This window comes from Misgurnus anguillicaudatus, chromosome 21 (assembly GCF_027580225.2).
Source record: "Misgurnus anguillicaudatus chromosome 21, ASM2758022v2, whole genome shotgun sequence".
Classification (NCBI taxonomy): domain Eukaryota; kingdom Metazoa; phylum Chordata; class Actinopteri; order Cypriniformes; family Cobitidae; genus Misgurnus; species Misgurnus anguillicaudatus.
The window spans coordinates 4,838,754-4,862,983 of NC_073357.2; the positions used below are offsets into that span (position 1 = coordinate 4,838,754).

Genomic DNA, 24,230 nt, shown 5'->3' on the forward strand with positions numbered 1-24,230 from the left:
TGGATTTGTTGGGCAAATCCTCCAACTTCGTCCTGTCAGTCATTACTATCGTCACGTAAGAAAATGAAATCTCTCGCAGCAAGCTTTAAAGTATATAGATTGTACGGGCAGTGAAGAGTGTGACTCTGTGCAGAATCGCTCTAAAAGCGACAGTAGCCCCTGCTTTCTGATTGAAAAAATGATCCAATCTGTAACTGGATGATCCAAACTGTGAGTTTTGTGACCCACTAAACCACTTTTAAATGGTGACTAAATCTGGTGTGTGTGGATGAGCAGGAAAAGTTGGTTTACATGGAAATCCAGTCTTTTTGTTTGTTTAAAAAACAACTGCATTAAAAACAACAACAAATTTGTGTTTTGATTGATGTTTTGTCTTAATATTCTACATTAAAAGTACTGTATTTTTTATTCGGGCTACTTACATTCATTTTGGTCTACCAAAAACTGAAGAGTGCCTGCCCAAGGGCTACCAGGGATTTTGAAATTTTGCGAGCCCTGCCATGAATGCAGAAAATTAAATTAATGTACATGTGACAAAAAAGGCTGTTTATTATTCTGGCCGGTAAAAAATGTGTTTGGCTGGTGGATTTTTTCATCTACCAGTCCCCGTGGCAGGTGAGCCAAAAAGTTAATTTCGGACCCTGCCCTTGATATTTGGACGAGCCGACGGGGTCACAGTTTTCTGGGAATCGTGGCCAGTTTCATAGATGAAAACTTTCAAGGTCACACTGTTCTGCTTAGTTGTAAGCACATTCAGGGACACCACACAGCAAAGCACATTTATGAAAACTATGAGGAGGTCCTGAGATGCTGGAATGTCCAATGTGGTGTGATCAGAGTAGTAACTGATAGCGCCAGCAATATGGTAAAAGCCTTCAATCTGCCTGGTTTCAGCAAATTCAGCGATCAGCTGGACAAAGATGTCAGGGACGGGGAGACAGAGGGTGATGCTCCAGATGTTGAACTTCTGCAGCTTCATGCAGACCAGCTGGCCATCCAATTGAACATGATGGTAGAGCACTACGTCACAAAATCAAATCTTCACCTGAGATGCCCGATCCACTTACTCCAACTGGCAATTAAAGACGCAATCACGAAGCACGGTCCCATCAACAAGGTTGGTAAAGTAGTCAAAACAGTCAGAAAAAGCACACTGAACACAGAGGATATCGACAAATTAGGTGTTCGTCCCACAACTGCATGCGCAACCAGATTACGGATGATCGAGTCGGTGCTGAAAATGTTTAAGAAGGACACACTGTGGCAAAACAGGCTGACATCAATCACAGATGATGGGAAAATCACATGCAATGATATCCTCATTCTTCAAAGCTTAGTGAGAGTACTCACACCATTTGCTGAACTGACCGATAGTTAACAAAAAGAACTGGGAAACCTGGGCATGATCTTACCGGCAGTTGCGGAAATACACAGAGTGATGTCTGGTGTTTCCAGTGAAACACAATAGCCGCATTCGCAGAAACTCTAGCTGAAAACTTTTCGACTCGTTATGAAAGGTTTTATGATGACACCCACCTTATTCTGGCTGCATTATTAGATCCACACTTCAAGAACGAGTGGATTGCAAGAGATGAAAAAGTAATTCAAGCATTCAGAAATAAAATAATGGTTTTATTAAAGGAAAACAGTATAGTAACTCAACAAAAATAATACAGTACATAGTATAGTAATTATAGTGTTATATAGAGTTTTCATAGCCTGTATGTACTACTATATAATAATAATAATAATAATAATAATAATTCATAATGGCAAATAATCATAGCTAATTTTATTGTTCCTGTAGGTTCAAGGCAAACAGATTGAAATCCGGGAGTTGTTAGTTTGTCAAACAGAACTTTTCTGCAGTGTGAATAAAAAACGAACATCCCCTTCCCTTGTCACTGACCCTGTGACGGTCCTGGAGTCTGACCCGGACCCTGTGCCATCGAGCGCAAAAAAAGTCAAGTTCTTTTTATATACACCTGAGACCTAATTGAGCCATTATTAGTCACAGATGAAGCTCATATGACAAGGCGACAAGACTTATGTTTTTGCAAAAATTGACTCAATGGGCTTTACCAAGCTGTGAATATCAAAATACGTTTTGACAGTTTCGTTTTGCACTGAAACATTATTACAAAAGCTGTTGGGATTAAAATGAGCCATTTCTTGAAAACAAATTTTGATTAGAAATATATTTTCAATTTGTGCACAAGCGACAAGACTTTTGTCAGGGAGTGTATAATAACACAAGTAGTCCATTTAAAAAACACACAATATGTAAAATAAATAAATAAATCAGGTGAGTTGAAGCATGATATTTACTTGCAGTAAACTGACAATACTTTGGAAAGTGAACACGGAGACAGTATGGTTTAAAGGTGCGATACATAGAATTTGCTGCTAGAGGGCGCCAAAACAATCAAAACAATAACAATGACGTAGATTAATGACGCTATGAAGCAGTGTGGAATGATGGGATTTGTTGTCTTTAACTCAACCGCTGATGGCCACCAATCAGACGGGAACGAGAAATCACATTTGGTTGGCCTGTTTGCTTACGGGAGCTGTCTTTGCTGACACAACCAGCGGAGGACGGTAAATAGTAATAGTAGTCCATAAATAAGCCCAGCCCGACAGGCGCTAACGCATTCTTCCGCATTTGTCCACGACACTGTTGTCATGTGGTTTTTACGTCTGTAAAGGTGATAACAAAGGGTCACGTAGATATTAACGTCATTGACAGGCGACTGCACTGCCCCGTGTCACTGTTTAGAATAGCAATTTTCTCACGATTTACATTATAGATATTAATAGTAATCAGTTGGACAAAATATATAACACTGGACTAGTGGTTTTTGGATATTTTACTGCAAATGTCTTACAAATTGCACCTTTAAATGCATAACAAACAGGAAGTGGATGTAGAAGGAGAGCGAGTGTGTCCACAGTCTACCCATACCTTACAATAAAACACTTTCATTAATCATAATTTTATTTCCTTAAAAAAGTTTTATAATGAGGGCTAAAATGTGAAATTAACTTAAATTAAAGAACCTCCATTGCATGAATACTGGATTAAAATAATATCACAAAATGTAGTACTTTTTATGTAAGGTCTAATTCTTATTTTGATGCTGCACAATACAAAATTTAACAAAGTTTATTACACGGCTCTCTGGAATGCTTGATTCTGATTGGTCAGTTGAGACATTTGCAGGTTCGTTCTTTTCAACTAATAACCGCTCCAAATTAATAACGCATAGCCGGACTACTTGCACGAGTGAAATCGCTCCGCGCCAATAAAGATCAATAAAGATTACTGTCTGTTTGGCGCCATCTTGTCACAAACACTGGACAACCACGACAAGACACAGACAGCTTGAGACTGAACCTGACAAAATAGAGCATGACAGCTACGAAGCCAACACACACAAAAATACAGAATGGGGATTAAAACTTCTCCAAGACTGGCTAAAAGAGAAGAAATGGAGACAGACAAGTATGAAGCAGCGGATCTTAATAAGGTATTACGATCATTTTATGCATCTGTGCAAAGTTTCGCGGAAGGATAAAAATGTTAATTTAAAACAAATATGCCAATAAAATGTTTAAAAGTCATATTCATGTCCAGTTTTTTTCTTATGTGGCAAGTAGCCGTGTAATAAGCGGGATAATGTAGAGGCAGCCGGTAGTTATTGGGAAATAAGCCCCTTCAGTGTGATACAAGACCCTCCGCTTCGCGTCGGGTCCTGATCACACTGTCGGGGCTTATTTCCCAATAACTACCGGCTGCCTCTACATTATCCCTTACTTATACAAAATTATTATTACTGATGTGTAAAGATAAGGTCTACTTTTTTATATTTCTATGAAGCTTGAGTTTCATTTAGTATTTAATATTCTGGATGTAAATTCATTTGTTGCAATGAACAGGTGAGATGATCAGAGGGGCTGAATTTTTACCTTCATCATTAAGACATGGACTGAATAAAGGAAAGAGTTTCTCAGTGAATGTTTGAGCAGTGAAAGAGTAGATATGAGACCTGGACTCTACATCATAAAAACAAACCAAACCCTCCTCATAATCCACAAACACCCCGACCTTCTGTGGTTTCACTTTAAGAGACAGAGAGACAGCGGGATCATCACAGGCCCAATATTCATTCTCATTCCTGAGAACCACAGTCCAGAATCCATCCCGAGGAGTCATTGTGATGTCTCCCTTTCTGTTAATAGATACTCTGGCCACTCCTAAATCCCAATCAGTTTTGTCCTTCACCTGAACCTCAAAATAAAATCTCCCTGAGGTGAACCCCGTTTTTCCCAAGACATAGACATACTCATCAAATCTCTCTGGATTATCTGGGAGTTCATGTTTAATGTCTCCATGTCTCACTTGTTTTCTATCTTCAGACAGGATGAGTTTTGGATGAGCTGTATCAGGATCCAGAGTCACATCCACTGAGAGAGAGAGAGAGAGAATATGAATGACAATATAAAGATGTTGATGTGTTTATAATAGTAGAGATGAGTTTGTGTATGTAAAGTATTATTGTTAGTGAATGTGAGAGAAGAGTGTAGATCACACATTGTACCTGCATACTGCTGCATCTTCATCAACACTGTCAAGACAAATCACAATAAAACATCAAGCAAGAGTTTAGATAAGAAACGTAATACTATATTAAGACTATATTTCTATAATTCTTCACCTTCCGTATCGATTCGGATGCACTTTTGAAATTAGCATGACTAATCGCAGTTGATCCGTGATCCGTATCGAAAGGATGCATGTGACCCCTGTGGAGTACGTAAAGTAGCGGGGTATACTTGACTTTCCGTGTACGTCTGTACACGTGTCATACTCTTTCTCTTCCTCTCTCAGTGAGTTCAGTATGAAAGTGCAGATATGTTAACCTAAACTGCTGCAAAGTGCGAGTCATGAAGTTAGTACGAATATCTTAACTTAAATTGCTGCAAAGGGCGAGTCATGAAGTTAATGTAGCGTTACATAAAAAAGACTGCACATCGTATTGTAAGCAATTCATAATAAAGCTACTGCACACGTTTTAAATAATGAGGCACTCTATTATAGTACAGTCATGCATTTGGGAAGAAACAGAGTTGCAGGTTTAAAGAGTGTGTTCAGGTAGGAAAAGAGATGATGGGGCGGTTTCCCGGGCAGGGATTAGACTAGTCCTAGACTAAAACATTTTTAAGAGCTGTCCAAACTGAAAACAACTTGCACTGACATATTTTAAAATACATCAGTGCTCTTTGTTTTGCTTCAAAATGCACACAGGTAATGTTTTTAGTTAGGCATTTTTGTTCAAACTAGTTATATTTCCTAATTAAACTAAGGCCTAGTCCTGGATTAAGCTAATCCTGGTCCGGGAAACCGCCCCATAGAGCTACTTCAAACTAAAGCTCTCATATTAATAATCTGATTTCTATAGAGAAATAGTATTTAGTCTGATTCCATGTTTATACATAATACGGTGGTTTTCAGAACTAGCCTAATTCTTCTTAAATTAATTCAGAATTAAAAAAGGCTTTTAAGACAATAGTTAAGCTTAATTAGTTGTAGACTAGAGAGTCAGAGACTAAGCTAAATTAGGACTAACAGGCTACTCTTTGTGAAGCCTGATTATATAAATGATGAGCGCATAGCTATGAATACCCAGCTTTACATCTCCTCAAATCCCAGCGAAACACACACGTTTTCTAAGCTAACAAACTGCATTACTGATGTTTGTGACTGGATGGCACATAACTTTCTTATGCTAAACTCCAATAAGACAGAGATACTTATTATCGAACCAAATCGCTACAAACATAATATGAATCTTCCATCTTAGAAATATCTCAAAAATAGGCCATATGCTGTCTGCATCAGAGGCAGAGAAGCTTATCCATGCTTTTATGACCTCTAGAATAGACTATTGTAACTCGTTACAACATTCAGACACAGTAGATACCTTTAAATCTAGACTTAAAACTTTTCCCTTTAACAAGGCATTCACATAATTTGTTTTAGTAATGGTATTCATCTCACTATTGAATAGTTTCTGAGGAGGAGGGTGTCGAGTAAGGGAGTACTGTGAAGCCCAGACAGGTATCAGGGAGATGCCTTGTCTCCGTCTCCCCTTTACTCCCTTGCTAGACCGGATTTCAATGAAGCTCGGTGGGTATAGATTTGTGGCGTTAAGCCCACTGGTCAGGGGCAGGACTTTAGTCCTTCTAAGGGACTCAGTGCGTCGATTTCCAAAAACATGCGCTGGCCCGTGCATTTTCCTCGTTCTCCCTAAACCAAACTGTGCAGAGTCTGGGTAACATTGTATCTTCAATACATATATGTATGTGTGTTTATGTATACATATGAATGGCCCCTACGCTAATAGGATTTTGTTTTCTTTCTTCATGTCTCGTCCTCGACCCCGAGGACAATGAGACAAACAGACCCAGTTCTGGTAAATGTGAAAGTCGGCACACCTCTGATCTACTGGCTGACCTTCAACGTGATGCCCAGCTGATGCCTGACCAATGACCACCGGCAGAACCCGCTTAACCTCGGCTTAATCTCCTTATCCGTTTATATATATATATATATATATATATATATATATATATATATATATATATATATATATATATCTTCTAAGGGTTTTTCCCTCCTAGGACTTTTTTTAATTCCCCGGCTAAAAAGTCTGGGGTGGTTTTCTCCTAGGGGGAGGCAGTCTTCTTGGGCTTAACTAAGCACCCTCTTTTTTATGTTACATTAGTAATACGCACGCTTATAATGTTGATTCATAGCCGCAGCAAATTTAGCTGCTTCTGCTACTGGTATTATATTGTGCTATCTGTCAATTTTCTGTGCTTTCCACTGCTTCTATTAATGTAAAGCTGCTTTGAAACAATTACCAATTGTGAAAAGCGCTATATAAATAACATTGAATTGAATTGAATGACCTGAGGACACTTCAAAAACCAGGGATGGAATCTTAACACACATTAGCGTTGTGTGGAACTTGAGTAAATCATCCAACCAAACAATGGACAAAGGTAAAAGGAAATGTTTTTCTGTGAATTTGAAAAACATTTCTTGAAGCAAATTGTGTTAAACCACCCAATTATTGAGAAGAAACAGCATGATTCATCATCAGAAAGCAAAAAAAATAATGCCTGGTGTAAAGGTCTTCACGTGTCCACTTAGATCCAAAAACCCGAGGTCCGACCCGAGACCCGATTGGGTTCGGGTCTAAAAGTTTCACATGAGCTTTGGACACGGGTCGGGTATAATAATAGTGGCATCGGGTCTCAGGTAATTTAAAATGAATGTGTTCTTGCTAAATGGACCTGAGAAGACCCAAACTCTCTTGTGTGTGTGCGTCAATGTCCTTTTCAAACCTCTCATCTGTTTGCCAAGAGCGCTTGCGACATTGTGTGGCTGGCTGTAGGTTAATTTCCGTTGAGACAGACATGTCAGTCAATTATAAATGTACATTTAAACGGTTACCTTGGTGTCGTCATCAGATAACAAAGTAAAACAAATGAAGCAGCTCGCCAATTGTTTGCGAGGCCACCGGAGTTTCTTTCTGTTTGACTGCTGCGTGTGGGTCTGCAGAATGCACACACGTCAGTGGCGTTTACATTCGGGTCCAGTCGGGTTAAAATAAAATTGCCACTAGTTCGGGTCGGACTCGGGTCTAATTTTCCCGGGTTTGTCTCGGATCGGGTCTTTCTTTAAAAAAAAAAAAGATTTATGCACTTCGGGTTCGGGTATAAAGTGATTCAGGTCATTTTAGGTCGGGTACATTTCTTTGGACCCGAGAAGAGCTCTAGCCTGGAGTCAAATTTGCACTGAATTTAACTTAAACAGAAAAAGTAGTCTAGCAAGGACAGTCTAGCAAATTACAGATAAGAGTGTATTATTAGGTTTGCCCACTTTTACAAATCAGTCCTTAAAGTTTGTTTTGTGTAGCACACACAGTGGGACCCAAACATATCTGTAATTTAGAAACCGTATAATAATTACAAACATAATTTCTAAATTATCATCTTTCTCAGATCCTCTAGAAAAACATAAAAAATTAAATTAATGAAGACAAATGCAGCTGCTCGTAGGGAGCGTTTTAAGACTGGTGGTGGTCCCCCGGAAAGACCAGAGACAGATGATATGGGAGACTTGTTGAGTGCCCTCACTGATAGCCAGCTACCCCTGGAAGGTTTCCCCGACGATGACCATATGGACGGTTCAGATGGGGCACCTGTCCAATCCTCATTTAGTAGGCAACATGTGCCATCCTCAGACTTTAGCGAATATGTAATGCTGTCCATCATCTCTTATATTCCCAAAACAAAAATAAGCAAGGAACTCAACTCAAGTATTGTTCTCTGATGCATCATCAATACAATGTTTTTTCAGATGACCACATATGCTTGGAGGGCCCGAGAGAGGGTACATGTCAGCCCACTACATCTGAGGCAGCCAGGAGGGAAGATGGTGTCACTAATCTGGGCTGAAAGACTAAGAGACTGACCATACATGAGAAACTGGCCATGGACTATCATGAGCACAAATTAAAGCATTTAAAAGAAGAACATGAAATAAAGATGGAAATCCTTCATATTGAGTTGGCTATGAAGGAGAGAAACATGAAGCAGCAACAAATGCTGTCCAGTTCTGGGACCTGAAATTTCCTATGCTAAAATAAAATTAATCTTGAAACCAATACAGGGCAATTGTTGTCTTCATTCATTGTCTTCGTGAAAAATGCTGCAAAACATGTTCAATGTATTAGCTGGGTCTTCTGAAGGGGGCCCGACCACATGACCCACTGTGGCCGGTCGTCCTAAAAACACCCATCGAGCCTCTTCTAGGGCCGCACTGTCGGCTGTAGTGTCCAGCCTCCCCACAGCGATTGCAAATGGGTCGCCCTTGCTCATCCCACTCAAAACGCGGCCGAGCCGGCCGAATCTGTCTCCTCCCCAGGTCACGGCCATGATTGGAATGTGCTCGCTCTCGGGGAGTAGTCCTTACCTCTTGATGAGGAGCTCCCAAACGCAGCTCTTCCAATAGTGTCTTAGACAACTCTTGCATTTGCTCCCGAACATCCTTCATAAGCTCGGCCCTCAATGCCTGTTTCCAATCCGTTCCTGCAGGGGGAATAGCCGTATTGCTGCTAACAGCCGCACATACTGAGGGAATTTTTATTTCTTCTTGGTCACGTTTGAGGGCGGCCGCCTCTTTCTTTAGGTCTTCAAACGTTAGTTCAGGGTCTCGGCGAAATTATACTCTCAGGCTTTGTTGTACGGGGCCCTCTCGCATCCCCAGCAGAAAGTGATCTCTCGACAGAGACTCACCATCTTCCAGGCCGTGATCTGGGCACTTTTGCAGTCTGGTGAGTTGCTCCCGTAATCACAAGGCATACGCACGGATGGGCTGTTGGGGTCCTTGTTTACACCCGATGAACTGGGCCCTCAGAACGGCAACAGGGGTGGTGTCCCCCGCACAGCCTCTGGGGCGGCATGGACTTCCCGCCGTGCTTCTCCCTCCAAGGAGTTTAACACAAACTGTAACTGCTGGGCTGCGTTCAACCCCTAGATCCCAGCCAAGTATTCAATCTGGGCCTTCCACTCCAAAAGTCGCACCTCCGACTCTGTGCCACCATATTTCTGGATCCAGGGGTTTCCCATAAAAACTGGCATAACTCGGGGTGGGGCCTCAGGCAGCTCGTTGTCGGCCATTGGGGACCTTGGTCGCTCCACTCGAGGTGGAAACCCTGCCGACTACGCCAAAATCTGTCACAGTTTGGAGCGGACCACAGACCTTGTGAGTCACGCCCCTTCCTAGGTTCCATCTCGAGGAGGTCCCAAAAGCACCCCAATGACCAGACACACGAGAAAGATAAGTAAAATTTGAACACTTTATTTAAGTTATTTAAAATGAATTTGGGAGAGGGGAATGGGAAAGCTAAAATATTTTCTCTCTCTCTCCTCCAGGGAGAGACGGGGGTTCAGAGAAGGGGGGAGAGAAGACCAGCCAACAAGGGTAAGTACCCACAGGGAAAGGACAGGACGGAGCTCCTTCGTCCCTGTCACACCTCCTGCGATTTGGATTGTTGCTCTCGTGGTGCCCTTCTCTTCTTCCTGAAGGCAGAAATAAACACACAATGAATTTGGGGAAAAGATGAACAGCACTACCTGGATCCACTACACACTAAGTTCCCTCGGGCCCGCCTCCCGCGGCCTCATTCTCCTGCTCAGGGTTGTGCTAAGTATTGGTTGCCGTAACTTCCCTTCTATGTGGAGCCTTCTAGACACCTAAGATGAGTGGGCACGGACAGGGAGTAAAGGTAAGTAACGAGGATCGTTGTCATGTTCCTCCACTCTGGCCTTGCGTTCCAGTTCGTTTTTTTATGAACTTCCCTCGCTAACTTCCCTCAGTCTCGTTCACTCGGATGTACGTCATTGCTTACGTTGTACGAGTGCCCACTACTGCTAGAACACTTGAAGTGGGTTCAAATGTGCACACACGTCAAAGGAAAGCTCACCCACTGCACTCCATACACACTCCAGTGATTCAATAAGGTCCGCACTCCGCACCGGGTTGAGGCCCGTCCTGGGAAAACTTGGATTTACTGTTACACACACAATATCCGTCCAGTCAGATTAGGCCCGCAAGGCCACAGGGCTTCACTCGGCCACTTCAACTCCTCCACTGAATATCCACATACATGGTGGGGCAGTTTAGACAGCCGCCGTACTTTAGAACATAAATGCCCAAATAAAGGTAATAGCAAACATCAAGATCCGATTTACTCACAGTCCGTGTTGATACTCGTCTCTCTCTCTCTCCGCAGTTCACTCACCGGATGCTCGTCGATCCCACCGTGGCTTCACTCAGGCCACCTTCTTTCTCGGTGCCTTTGGCTACAACACACACAAAGGTAAGTATGTTTCCTTCTGAACATTTACGTTGCTCACCCAGTTAACTCATCTGCTTCCCATCCTTCAAAGCACACAGCGTAAATCCTCCAGAGCTTCAGTCGTCCTGCTTACTTCCGGGTAGTTAACTCACCGCTTCACCCGTGGCGCTTCTTCCCCAAAACATGCAATCCCTACTACCTTTCCACTGCTCCTTTTGTACCCGATCCATCCATCGAGACGTCCAGTCAACGATCGCCACGTCATTCTTCTCACCTGTTGCAAATCCGGCCTGATTTGGGTTGCCCGGGGTTACCCGGAAGTGACAGGTGTTTGCGGTATTCGGTCCGGGCGGGAACTTTTCCTCTCACCTTCGGTTCCGCCCTAAAGTCACTCCGTGACACATGTAATACGTAGAGAACAAGAAAACATCACACGAACTGCCCTTCACTGGACCCCAGATGGCAAACGTAAAAGAAGCCGACCCAAGAATACCTGGCGCAGGACGGTGGAGGGAGAGCTGAAGAGTCTAAATTACACCTGGGGCTCTATAAAGTCACTGGCCCAAAACAGACAAGAGTGGAAATCCTTTGTTGCTGCCCTACATGCCAAACAGGCATAATGGGCAGTAAGTAAGTAAGTCTCTGAAACACGTTGATTTTGTACAAAGCTCATCTGTCTGAAAGGCGCGGTGTGTTCCAATTGGCCAGCTTTCCAGTGTGTGATTTGCAGAATATTTCTAGCATCTGGAGGAAATGTGATGCTCCTTATCATATTTGGAAGATTACATCCTTATGCAATACTGACAGGAGTTAATATTGTCTACCTTATCAATACGTATGAGCCTTATCTGATGAAAATGCAGATGACCAAGCTGTTTGATTTACAAGTGCGGCTTGAGGAGAAAGTAACAGATTGGTAAGGTAAGGATACTAAAACATAAAACTATGTCTGCATTTGTGATTGTAGAAACAACCCACAACAAGCGCTACTCTGGACTGCTGAAAACTCACTTTTAAATCATGGTTTCAATAGTTACAACTACATTATTTACTGTAAATATAAAAACATAGGCGACTTACAGGCTTTGAGTCAGAAGCTGGTGGAATTATGATATTGTCCGTCATGTCCAAATCAACAGGCCGAGGAAGTAAACTGTTGCCTCCAATTCTTTTAGCCCAAGAATAAAGATTTCAGTTGGAAACGATAACTTGTGTCATCGTGTTTGGGATTTGTAACTTTGCATATCGTTAACATGTACTAACACGCACTTACACACCAAAGGAAATGTAAAATCAGGAATCGGATAATGGGTGCTCTTTAAGTGGATAGCTGGGTCCCAAATCACATATTATACACTAAGGACAACACATAACAACACTAGAATTTCAAAATAAGAGTGCAAGATGGGCAGGATCATGACATTTACATAGATTTGTTACAACTAAAAGATTTGAATGACTGATGACTCGTTACAACAATTCAAAGTCGACTCCCTCTTTCTTAATCATTCACTTTTAGATGAACGACTTTGCAGAACGTTTACATTCATGGACAGCTACATTACACACTAAATCCATCTGAGGGGCACTTTAACTTTAAACTAAGGGGCCCTTTTTCGTCAATAGTTTTATAAATTACACTCACCTAAAGGATTATTTGGAACACCATACTAATACTGTGTTTGACCCCCTTTCACCTTCAGAACTGCCTTAATTCTATGTGGCATTGATTCAACAAGGTGCTGAAAGCATTCTTTAGAAATTTTGGCCCATATTGATTGGATAGCATCTTGCATTTGATTGAGATTTGTGGGATGCACATCCAGGGCACAAAGCTCCCGTTCCACCACATCCCAAAGATGCTCTATTGGGTTGAGATCTGGTGACTGTGGGGGGCATTTTAGTAAAGTGCACTCATTGTCATGTTCAAGAAACCAATTTGAAATGATTCAAACTTTGTGACATGGTTCATTATCCTGCTGGAAGTAGCCATCAGAGGATGGGAACATGGTGGTCATAAAGGGCCTGTCAGGATCCTCTCTTGTCATAGTTTCTAGCTCCTTGTGACAGGGTTCTGGCAGTCCCATGTTTTGTGTGAAGGTGCATGGCTTTGTTTTTCAGGCCATATGCCTTCCCTGTCACGTCTCTGACCCCGCCCTCTCGTCTTGTTAAGAATCTTGTTATTGTTATATTAATGTTACCCATTGCCCTCTTGATTTGTTCCCTTATTTATTGCCCGTGTACTTTCCGTTTTGCACAGATTCGTTTTGTTATATGGCCCAGGTCAAATCTTGTCAAAAGAAGAGTATTGTAAAAGTAAAAAAGTTTTGTCAAGTTCGTTGTTTGATTAGTCTAGTCAGCTTAGTGTTGTGGTTATCTTGTTTGCCTTATTTTGCCCCCATTGTTTTGTTTTTTTGTGTTCATTTAAATAAAATTATTTTGTGTTACTTAAAAGTCTGCGCTTGGGTTTGTGCTCTATCCAGTTCCTGACAGAATTAAGTTGAAGAAACATCTATTTACTTTACATCGATTCACTTACCAGTTTGAGTGAGTTTCTCATTGAGAGTCTCTTGTAGTTGAATCAGAGCTCTCCTAAGAGTCTCCACACTCACATGAGTCTTCATACTGATCTTAGACCAGTTCTTCATGTCTGAAGGCATGTGCAGGGATGATGGGTCAATCTACAGGAGGAGAGAGAGAGCAGAAAAACATCAGCATGAAAGAGAGAGAGAGAGAGAGAGAGAGAGCATAAAATTGACCTGTATGAGATGAAGATGATCTTCACTGTGTGTGATCTTCTCCAGCTCAATGTCTCTCCACTTCAGATCAGTAATCTCCTGCTCCAGATCTTTAATGAGATCTTCATCCTGTTTCTCTGCTGCTTTCTGTTCGTCCTCCATCATCTCCAGCAGCTCAGTCTGACATCTCTCAATGGACCTGATCAGATCACTGAAGAGCTCAACACTCGCTGCTTTCTCCTGCTCTCTGCTTCTCTGAGAAATCAGTTTTTCATTGCAATTCATCACCTTTATTTATAAAACAAATGAAAACATTATGATCCATCAAATATTTCACATATTCAACTGACTTTTCTGAGTTCTGCTGAGTGTTTGATGTCTTGAATCTTCTTGATTCTCTTCTGGATCATCTGCTGAATGTCTGTCTGTGTCTTCATCAGTTGAGTCTATAGACAGACACATTTGATCATCTTCTGACAAAAGATCATGTTGTTTGAATATATAACAGATGAATAAAGCATGTATTAATGTTGTTATGAACTCGTACCTTCTTCTCTTTACTCTCCTCCTCTAGAGAAACAGTGTTGTGATTCTTGTGATCTCCATCAGTACAAAACACACAAACACATGTCTGATCATCTCTACAGAAGAGCTCCAGAGGTCTCTCATGTTTCTCACATATATAGTCCTTTATATTCTCCACAGGATCTATCAGTTTGTGTTTCTTTAAGTTCAGGACTCTCTGGTGAGGCTCCAGATGAGTTTCACAGTAAGACATCTGACACATCAGGCAGGACTTCAGGGCTTTTAGTTTTCTTTCATTACAGAAGTCACAAAGGACTTCAGATCTTCTCAGACTGAACTTTTCTTTAAAGATTAGCGTGATCTCTCTAAGTGCTGTGTTGATGTTGAGCTCTGGTCTTTTACTGAATGTTTCTTTACAGTATGGACAGCTGTAGATCTGACTGTCGTCCCAGCACTGTTTCAGACAGATCCTGCAGAAGTTGTGTCCACATGGAGTGCTGACTGGATCACTGAACACATCCAGACACACACAACACTGAAGCTCTTCAGACAGAGAAACACTGGAGGATGACAGAGCTAAAAAACACAGACAGAAATCATCAACAATTATTACTGAAAATGTATTCATGTATTTATTTATGTATTCATCTATTTTGAGTTGTTGACTTACATGGATTTATCTCCATACTCTGTTGTTTAGTCTGTCTTGGTTTTGTTGATATTGAAAATTCTGCCATTGTTTGTCTTCTCTTTAAAGCTTTTGAGGAAACAATCACAACACAAATGACATCATCACATCTGACACACACTTTATCAACTGTGTTAAGGTAAATACCTTGTCTACGACCAATGTCTACATGTCTGTCTTGTTATAACGCATCATTCTTATTCTTTAATGTGATTTTTATCTATTTTTCATTCTGTCAAATTCACAAACTGTACTTCCTGTTTCTTTAAGTCTTTTAATCTGTGTGACACAATAAAAACACTTAACTTTTACTTAGAATATAACAAATAACATAGTCTACATTTATTAACAGTCTCTTAACATTTCAGTGTAGATTAAACTAGTTTAACTCATTTATTAACCTGACTTAAAATGTGTTCTAGCTAGACATAAACCCTACTGAACCAGAACACTAACATTAAAAACATTAGACATTTCTCATACATTTCCATCATGTTACCTGTGAATGAGTATCAGATGTGTTCATGTCCGGCTTTAAAACTCTCAAAAATCTTCTTTTTTGAAGAGAACAGAGTTTAAAGGCTTCCAAATTGTTGATCGTCCATTTAGTTTCGTTTTCACTGAAAGCTGTCACACACACTTGTGGTGATGTCATAGCCCCACCCACGTTTTCTCTAACACATGGAGCTGATGTAAATGTGGTTCTGTATGAGGTGTGTTTGGTGTGTGTAAAGTTTATATAATGTTTCAATGATTATATAAAAGGCTAGTATGTTTGTCATAGGCTACATGGCGTATATGTCAAAGATTGATTACGTTTTTCCCAATTAGTCAGATTAGTATACTAATAATAATATTATCTGAGCATGCTTTTATGTTTGTTCAAAGGTGCTTAGCACATCAAGCACTCCTGTAGCCTGCATTTAGCTCAGTTTGTGTAAAGAAATGTATTTTTACCAGTAAAGAGATTGTTATTAAACTAGAAGATATTCGTATCATTATTTAAGCAATATCACTCGAGTAGGAGTGTGATATAGCTCTATATTATCACGGATTAGGCCGGAGGCAATCACAGCCGTGATGATATAGAGCTATATCACACGACTCCGAGAGCGATATTGCTTTTATACAACAGTTCGACGGCACACGTTTGAACAACGAAAACAAGAAAACAACAACGGAGTTATTTTAAAGCCTCTTTGTTTGGGAACTACTTTCTTCCTCCACAGATTTGAAGGCCAGAATGACAGGTAACACTTTCGGCTGTTTTGAATATCATAATAACTCAATGGATGGATTTGCCGTTTTTAAATGTAACAATTTATTGGTCTCAAAGTGTAGTTTTAAGATTAGTTAAGTCAAGAATATATATGTATAATATTCAAATCTGCAGTCGATAAGTAAAGATAGCGCCAGTTTGAACGTCTGCTTAGCAAGATTTGGTACTCGAGATCCAGAGCAATGAGCGGACGTCAGGGTTCACTCGCTCCGCTGACCACCGCCCTCTCTGGGCTACATCTGTGACAGGGATTCCCTGGCTCTGGTGTTGGCCCGCGGTCTGTGTTTGATGGTCAAAATTGAGATCAAATCAGCAGTATTTGGTGTCATGAAACTATTACTTGTTTTCTTATTCATATTTTGTGTTGTTATTGTTTTGGCGCGAGGAAAAATTTAATAAAACTATATTTATATAACGTTGCTTTCCCATTTAATCTTAACGCGATACGAGCACTCGCTTATTTTTAGGCTTTGTTTTTGTCAGTACTATATAAAACAGATTTTCATAAGTGTCACAGATGTTTTTTTCATGCTGCTTATAAATATATCAGTGGCGATATCTCATAATGTGTTTTAATAGTCACGTCACGATAAAATAAATTATCAATTGTCCAATTTAAAAGCTGCAGTGCTTACCTTGCAGTTCCACAGTGTTTTCGCGTTCTGAGGAGAGAGATCACTTCAGAGAATGAATTGTTTTCATTCCTTTTTCTAAGTGTTAATCGTCCACGATGTGACAATACTCCACTTAAGTTTAAAGTTACATCCAAGAGCGCTGATCTTTGATGGGATAAGTACTTCCGATTGGGATTCACAGACTGATTCACGAGCTAGTGAACTAATGAGACACACGGAGAGTGTTTAAAAACAGCGCGTTTGTGCGTGCAGTTTTTCCAGTCAGAGATGAGCCTAATAAGAACCTCCATTCATTCACTAATACTAAAATGACGAGTAGGTGGCGGAATGATACGAAAGGTGAAGCGGTTACTGTGCCGTTATCAGTAGAATATTGCCGCCTTTTAGCCAATCAGATTCGAGAACCAGAAAGAATTGTTGTATAAATAAAGATAACAGCCAGTACACACAGGGAGACAAATCACCCATACATAAATAATACATTTGTCACAAGGTGACGATCTTTTGGGCGGAACCGAAAGTCGGGAAACTTTGGTTCCGCCCGGATGTTTCCGCCCAGACCGGGAAGAGGAAACACCGGACATCCGGTAGCATCGCGAGGGCTGTAATCAGCGAAATCAAGCACAGCTGTGCGTGTTTAAGAGCAACGCTGGTCGATTGGAGGATGACAACACACAGAGGAGTATTTAAGAGCAGTGTAAATCACAGTTTGGGTGCGTAGTATGTGAGTTGAGGTACGGAGCTGTGCTCGCCCGTTATACGTTGGCAGTAGGTTGCACTTTCTCTCTTTCTCTCTCGTAATTCTCAGTGGATGCTACCGTAAGAAGAAACCCTGTGGGTGGAAGAAAACAATGGAGATTGTGACACGCTTGGAGTAACCAAAGTGGAAGTAAACGAAGCAGTTTGTGAACTATTTACCAAGAGGACCGCTGTGAGTATTGGCTCTGGATTTAATTGAAGCATAACTACTAACCTGTGTATTATCGAACGCCTCCAGGAAGAGGAAGGCGGCCCTACCCCCGATCGAGCGTGGTAGGTGAGCCGCAGGAGTAGGTGGATTCAGTAGCCACAGCAACAGAACTAAAAGCTCCGGCCGTAGTGCCATCGCCCCCATCTGACCTTAGCGAAGTGGAGGACGCCGGGTGTCTCGTGTGCACACCTGTATTGTGGTGGGTGAGTCTATGTCATTTGAAAACTTTTCACGTTGAAGTGGTGCTGTGTATTTGCTGTGGGTTGCTGTGCAAGTGCTGTGTGTCTTGTCAGACGTACCCCGCATCATTCCTTCTACTGAGGAAAAGACGGAGAGGCTGACGGTTGTGAGCAACATCCATTATTGTACGCTGTGTGCGAGTCAAGTGTAAAGCGACGGCGTGGGCTTTGGAAGTCGCCCCGTCTGTGTGTCGGCGGTTTCAGAGTGTGGCGGTGAAGACTTGGAAGCTGGCAGTGCGTGTGTGTGAGTACAACCACGAACCTGTATATTGCTACTTCACCTGTGTGTCTATCTTGTGGCAGAGTGAGAGGCGAAGGAGTTCCGCCGCCCCGTGGTTTCTACAAAGGGGCGCCCCTGTCCGGTATTCGATCGGCCTACGGGCATTGAGGATAGGGCAGCGCTCGGCCCGGTGAGACGGTGTGACGGTTCCCCCCCTGCTGGTCAGCGCATTCGCCGAGAGGGTTTTTGCCCCCGGCGCCCCCTGGGAAAATCATCGCCGTTCGCCTTTCTGTGCAGGCCAGCTGTCGTAAGCCCGCCCACGTGCATTGTCGACCAGAACGCCGTAGAACGAACTGTGGACAGTCACACATGCCCGAGCTGTAAACAGCAGAGAGGTGAGAAGTATCCAAGTTGCACTAACTGTGTTGTTGTGTCCAAGCTGCCTGTAAAGGAAGAGAGAGGACGAGAGTGAACGTCAGTAGAACGAACTGTGGACAGTCACACATGCCCGAGCTGTAAACAGCAGAGAGGTGAGAAGTATCCAAGTTGCACTAACTGTGTTGTTGTGTCCAAGCTGCCTGTAAAGGAAGAGAGAGGACGAGAGTGAACGTCAGTAGAACGAACTGTGGACAGTCACACATGCCCGAGCTGTAAACAGCAGAAGAGGTGAGAAGTATCCAAGTTGCACTAACTGTGTGTTGTGTCCAAGCTGCCTGCAAAGAGAGAGAGAAGACGGGGGTGAATGTCAGGAGAGTGACCTGTGGAAAAAGACCATACTTACCAAGAGCTATCAGCAAACCGACAGGTGAGGACGATTCCCGTCCAGGCCAAACGAGTCTTTGTGTCCCAGTCGAAGCCTGTGGAAAGAAACACCAAGTGGAGTGAGCAGTGAAGTATCGGCCCAACGTGACACAGGTACCGCAGTTAGAGAGCGAGGAAAACCCCAAGTTCACATTATTTTGTCTTTGCCTCCAGGAGAGAAGAGGAGGGCGCCACGGATAGCGGAGTTGGCAGGAGCCTGTGTTCCCCGTCTCTTTCCGCCCATTACCTGGGTCACCCGCCCCTGGAACCCCCGTTGCCCCCTTCCCCCTTCTGCCACTTTCCCGTGCTGTGGTCTGCCTGGAAGGCAGAGAGAGGAAGCTAGTTTTAATTGCCCCTTCCCCATTCCCCCAGTTATTTTAAATATTTAAATAAAGTTTGTTTTAATACTTACCTGCTCTCGTGTTGTTTGGTCATTGGGTTGGCTTTGGGGACCTCCTCGAGGTGGAAGTTGAGAAGGGGCGTGGCTTTAGGGTTAGCAGCCAGCCCCTAGCCGTGACACATTCATCATCCATATTTTGTCATATGATTGGTAGATCTCCAGATCTTTTGCAGACATCTTAGACGTCACGTACCTGTTGATAAATGTCTTGTTCTGTCTGTGTCTGTGATGATTTGTGCTTTTTAGACAATTTATTATTTCCATACTTTGTAGTGATCTTGAACTATGTATGTTTTAGGCCTCTGTGCACGGATAGACTGGTCATGTGGTTTTACTAGTGGGCTGCTGGGCAATGTGGGCTGGCTGAATTTCATGCACATATGTAGCCCTTAGTGTTTAAATGAGTCAGGTTCAATAATGGCTATGTGTGAACAGTAAAAAGTTGTGACATGTTGTTGTATTATGGCTTTGTAAATGTAATTGCTCTTGCTGAACTCAGGCTTGTCAGCAGGGGGCGCTCTCACATACACATGACTGAATCAGTTGATGAGTCTCACACAAGCACAGTGTTATTGTCATTGTGCTACCCAGTCTCACAAAGTTTCGTGATATAGTCACATATTTTTTTGATTCTTTTTCGTGCTATTATCACGAATTTTCCGCGTCTTGTCGTGATCGTATAACGAATTCCTGTTTTCGTGTGATTATCACGTATTGGTAACTCAACTGCTTTTTCTTATTTTCAAACCATTGTCGCTTCGGTTTAGGGTTAGATTTGGTTCTTGCATTGGAATGTCACTTTATATATTGGTTTATACTATTTTTTTAGAGTTGGGTTTGGTTAGGGATGTCATTTTATGTAAATCTAACCCTAAACCAATATGTGATAATCACACGAAAACAGGAATTCGTTATACGATCACGAAAAATGCGAAAATTCGTGATAATAGCACGAAATTTCGTGAGACTGGGCTGCATTGTATGAGCTTCACTACACGTGCAACAGTGAGTGCTCCTTATTTAATCTGTTTTTTTCCTGTATTTCTAAAGAAATAAATGTTGAGAATGGACTTCGCTTCCTTCTTAAAAGGGTAAAAAAATAGACATAAAAATAACAATTGCAATACTGTGTTTTCTTTGAGCCCACTTGTAACTAATTTAAGATATTTCATGAGTATATTTAATTTGTTCACTTTTGTTTAGACTTAATTAATTCCTTAAAAGATGAAGTAGCATTTATGTTTCCGAATGCTGACGTCGAGCCTTCACAACCTCGGTAGGCTATAGCTCAAGTGTAAATTTAAAGTTGTATTGTTTCTATTAATTTATCTAATTCATTTATATGCACAAAGACAATAGGACCTTTTTGTCCCCTTTTTGTTTAGAGTAGATTAAGAGAGCGAAAGTTGCAGCAGCCGCGAGGACAGTTGAAAGTGCAGGCAGTGACAGTCAGTTACATGAAGCAGTAAGATTGGTCAAAGCACTGTGTTCAAAAAAATATTTCTATATGTATTATATAAATATATATGCATATGTACTTATATTAATAAAAATATGATTGGTTCAGTAACTTCAGTTTGAAATTCATTATCTTTTATTATTAAATAAAATAAATAAAACTTATTTGATGATCTAACTATTATTGTATAAAGTATAAAATACTTCTATATGTATTATATCAATTTATTTATATGCATTGTACTTATATTATTATGATTGGTTCAGTGTGAAATTCATTATCTTTTATTATTAAATAAAATAAATATAACTGTTATTGGATGATCCGGATGATTTTTGGCACATGACTTTTCCAGATTGCTGGAAGTACTTTAGGGTCAATGGACCTTTGAAATATAGAGCACCAGATTTCTCTGCACAACCTTTTAATAAATTGGAAGATACCAGAAGTTACGATATTTACTTTGCAAAGTCACTTTTCTATTTCTCACATCTGATTTACTGTCTGTTAATGAAACAAAAGATCTCATGTTAAAATGCAGTAACTTTTGTAAAATCTAATTGAGCCTATTTAGCATACATTTTTATTTTCTTTGTTACAATGTTATAGTTAGACAGATTTTCTCTTCTTGTTTTCTTATTTAGTTAACTTTAAAGGTACAATTTGTAAGATATTAAAATATTAATTAAAATATCCAAAAACTACTAGTCCAGTGTTATATATTTTGTTCAGCTGATTACTTATAATATCTCTAATGTTTTCAACTACTTGTAATTTGTGAGAAAACTGCCATTCTAAACAGTGACACAAGACAGTACAGTCGTCTGTCAATGACGTTTATATCCACGTTACCCTTTGTTACCACTTTTACTGACGTAAAACCACATGACAACAGTGTCGTTGACAAATGTGGAAGTTAGTGTATAGCGTCTGTTGCGCTACTCGTTTGTTTATGGACTATGATTACTCTTTACGTCTGCCGCTGGTTGTGTCGGCAAAGAAAGCTCCTGTAAGCGTACGGGCCAACCAAACGACCCAAGAAGAGTTTGGGACAAGAAGAGATAAAGAAAAGGATCAATATCGGTGTTGCATTATCTGGATGGAGAGAGCTTTGCGACAACCCTCAACTAGACAGAGATGGTGATCTTGCTTGTGTTTTACGCGACAGGTGAGTTGTTTTGATTCGTAAACCTTCAAAAATCTTATGCTATTATATCGATCACAAGATTAGTTTGTAGACTGTAATCAGTGCATATAATGCACATCAAGAGGTATTGTACTGCAATATAACGTAATGCAACATTCAATGGTGTCATGTCAAAATGGTCATTTTCAGACATTTACTAAATCCAGTATTGGATAGAGTTTGTTACCGTAGCAGCTACAGTGTAGCTATCATTGTTTTACATCATAACCTCACAATAAGAATTGTACTGTCAACACATATTATGTGAAACTTCCTTGTAGATTGTAAGTTTGTGGATCTAAACTCTTAATTATGTGCTGTGTTAACACACCATCAAATTGGAGTAATTCTAATACTAACAATTTTGTTTTCAGTGTTGGGCAAGTTACTGAAAATTAGTAATTAGTTACAGTTACTAGGTACTTCTTTTAAAAGTAATTGAATTACCAATTTCTGTATATGAAAAGTAATTAGTTACTAGGGAAAGTAACTTTTAAGCTACTTTTATGTCTGCTTTTTAAATGTAAATATGAAGAGTACTGAACAGTCAAACACAACATTTTTTAGACTTATTTATCAACAGGTAGTAAGTCCCTTTTAATATGAAAATAACTGTCTCAGTCATTCAACAGTGTTTTTTAACACACAAATACAGTATTAATAATAATTAAAAGAGAAAACAAAGGTGCCTTGAGGTGATGCATGTGATATAACAAAAAGTTAACAAAATGGTTTAACAAACATGCCTCATAATGCCTCAAAATCTTAAAATGTAAACTTCACTTTAACTATTTACAACTTACACACAATGGAAATCAGTTAGACAGATGTAAAAACAGAATCAGACGCAAACTAACCACTAGCAAAAAAGCCAAAGGAAGGTAAACGACGCAGCCAGCAACAAGTGAATTACTACTTGTCATTTCACGCCAGCCTATAAGCACCCACATATCAATGGAAAATTATAGGCTGTTGGCCACAGTGGGCATCACTCTTTTGTTAGTTCGGTTATGTACTGCATTGTTTCAGTAAGGTTTCTGGATGGGCTCATTTTACACGTAAGACTCTAAAATATCACATACAATGGAGTTTTTTTAACACGGTTGTACCGTGCAGGGTGCAATTTTACTGGAAAGCAACAATGGCAGATCGTTCTCTTCCATTAAAAAGCCGAAGTAAACATCGGAGAATATATAAACATTTCTCAGATTTATTACTTTTGTGCACTACAAATGTCTTAATGGTAATGCCTTGCAAAGATAATTTACAAACATGAGACCGGATGGACTTGTGACTCACGCACAATTTTTACACAAAGGTATGTTGTCCCATTTTGATTTTTCATGTTCTTGTTTGCAGTCCTTGCACAAATGAATACCGTGAATTATAAAGCATTAACTCACGACTACATTTTTTCTTTAATTTTGACGAGAGAACGCTCATTCTATCCGCACTGTCGGCCATGATGAAGTTTAATGATTCATTGCGCCGCCCACCACGGTCCTGCGAGGTTAGATCAGAAATGTTATTGTTATTGTTTTGATCTGGCACCCTCTAGCAGTGGATTCTACAAATTGCACCTTTAATGACAGAGGCTGAATCAGAAACCGCATACTGCCATACTATATAGTAGGCAAAAAGCAGTAGGAGAACGAATAGTATGTCTGAAACCTAAGTATACGTAAAAGAGTATGCGAGAATTACAAGGATTTTGGACTATTTCTCGCAAAATTTAAAGATACGTGTACTTAAGTATCATCCGAAACCGTATACTTACTGAAAATGTAGTAGGGGAAACAGTACGTGGACACAGAGTATGTCCGAATCCTCAGTATCAATAAAATGAGTAGGCGAGAAATCCCTACTGGGTCGGCCCAGATTCTGAAGCATGCATCGGATGGACACTTCTATCCCAGCTTTCCCATGATGCCACGGGAAAGCAAAGCAATCGACCGGAGACCAGCCAATCAGGTGATTTCAATACGTTACACAGGGCTGTTCCTCAGCACCCTGACTTCACGCACAGACCGGCCAGGATTTACCACAAAGTGCTCAGCTGATTCACTAAAATAAAGCCGTAGAATTATCAAAGCTGTGTTGAGATGACAGTTAATATGTGAAGTTTTTTTTTAGAAAAATAGATTTGAATAAAGTTT

General features: G+C 40.7%; 1 protein-coding gene across 2 annotated transcripts; it reads right to left on the reverse strand.

The window, feature by feature from the left end:
* Positions 1 to 3,793: 3,793 nt before the first annotated feature.
* Positions 3,794 to 15,621, reverse strand: LOC129420955 (E3 ubiquitin-protein ligase TRIM39-like). Of its 2 annotated transcripts, none has more exons than XM_073859570.1 (8): positions 15,385 to 15,621; positions 14,886 to 14,954; positions 14,220 to 14,773; positions 14,023 to 14,118; positions 13,694 to 13,927; positions 13,474 to 13,615; positions 4,602 to 4,628; positions 3,794 to 4,467 (listed from the first exon to the last, which is right to left on the reverse strand). In XM_073859570.1, the coding sequence occupies exons 2-8, from the start codon at positions 14,932 to 14,934 to the stop codon at positions 3,920 to 3,922; spliced, it is 1,650 nt and encodes a 549-aa protein (XP_073715671.1). In that variant the 5' UTR covers positions 14,935 to 14,954; positions 15,385 to 15,621; the 3' UTR covers positions 3,794 to 3,919. The 2 variants fall into 2 exon arrangements, with proteins under 2 accessions (XP_073715671.1, XP_073715670.1); XM_073859569.1 differs by having other exon boundaries at positions 14,868 to 14,954; positions 15,385 to 15,616.
* Between the last annotated feature and the right edge of the window lie 8,609 nt (positions 15,622 to 24,230).

Bases quoted from the DNA above. Each gene is read 5' to 3' on its own strand.
- LOC129420955 (XM_073859569.1), bottom strand. From the start codon at position 14,934: ATGGCAGAATTTTCAATATCAACAAAACCAAGACAGACTAAACAACAG. The intron at 13,616-13,693 runs GTCAATTTTATG...CTCCTCCTGTAG, and splicing joins ATCATCTTCATCTCATACAG to ATTGACCCATCATCCCTGCA. The intron at 4,468-4,601 runs GTACAATGTGTG...TCTCTCTCTCAG, and splicing joins GAAGATGCAGCAGTATGCAG to TGGATGTGACTCTGGATCCT.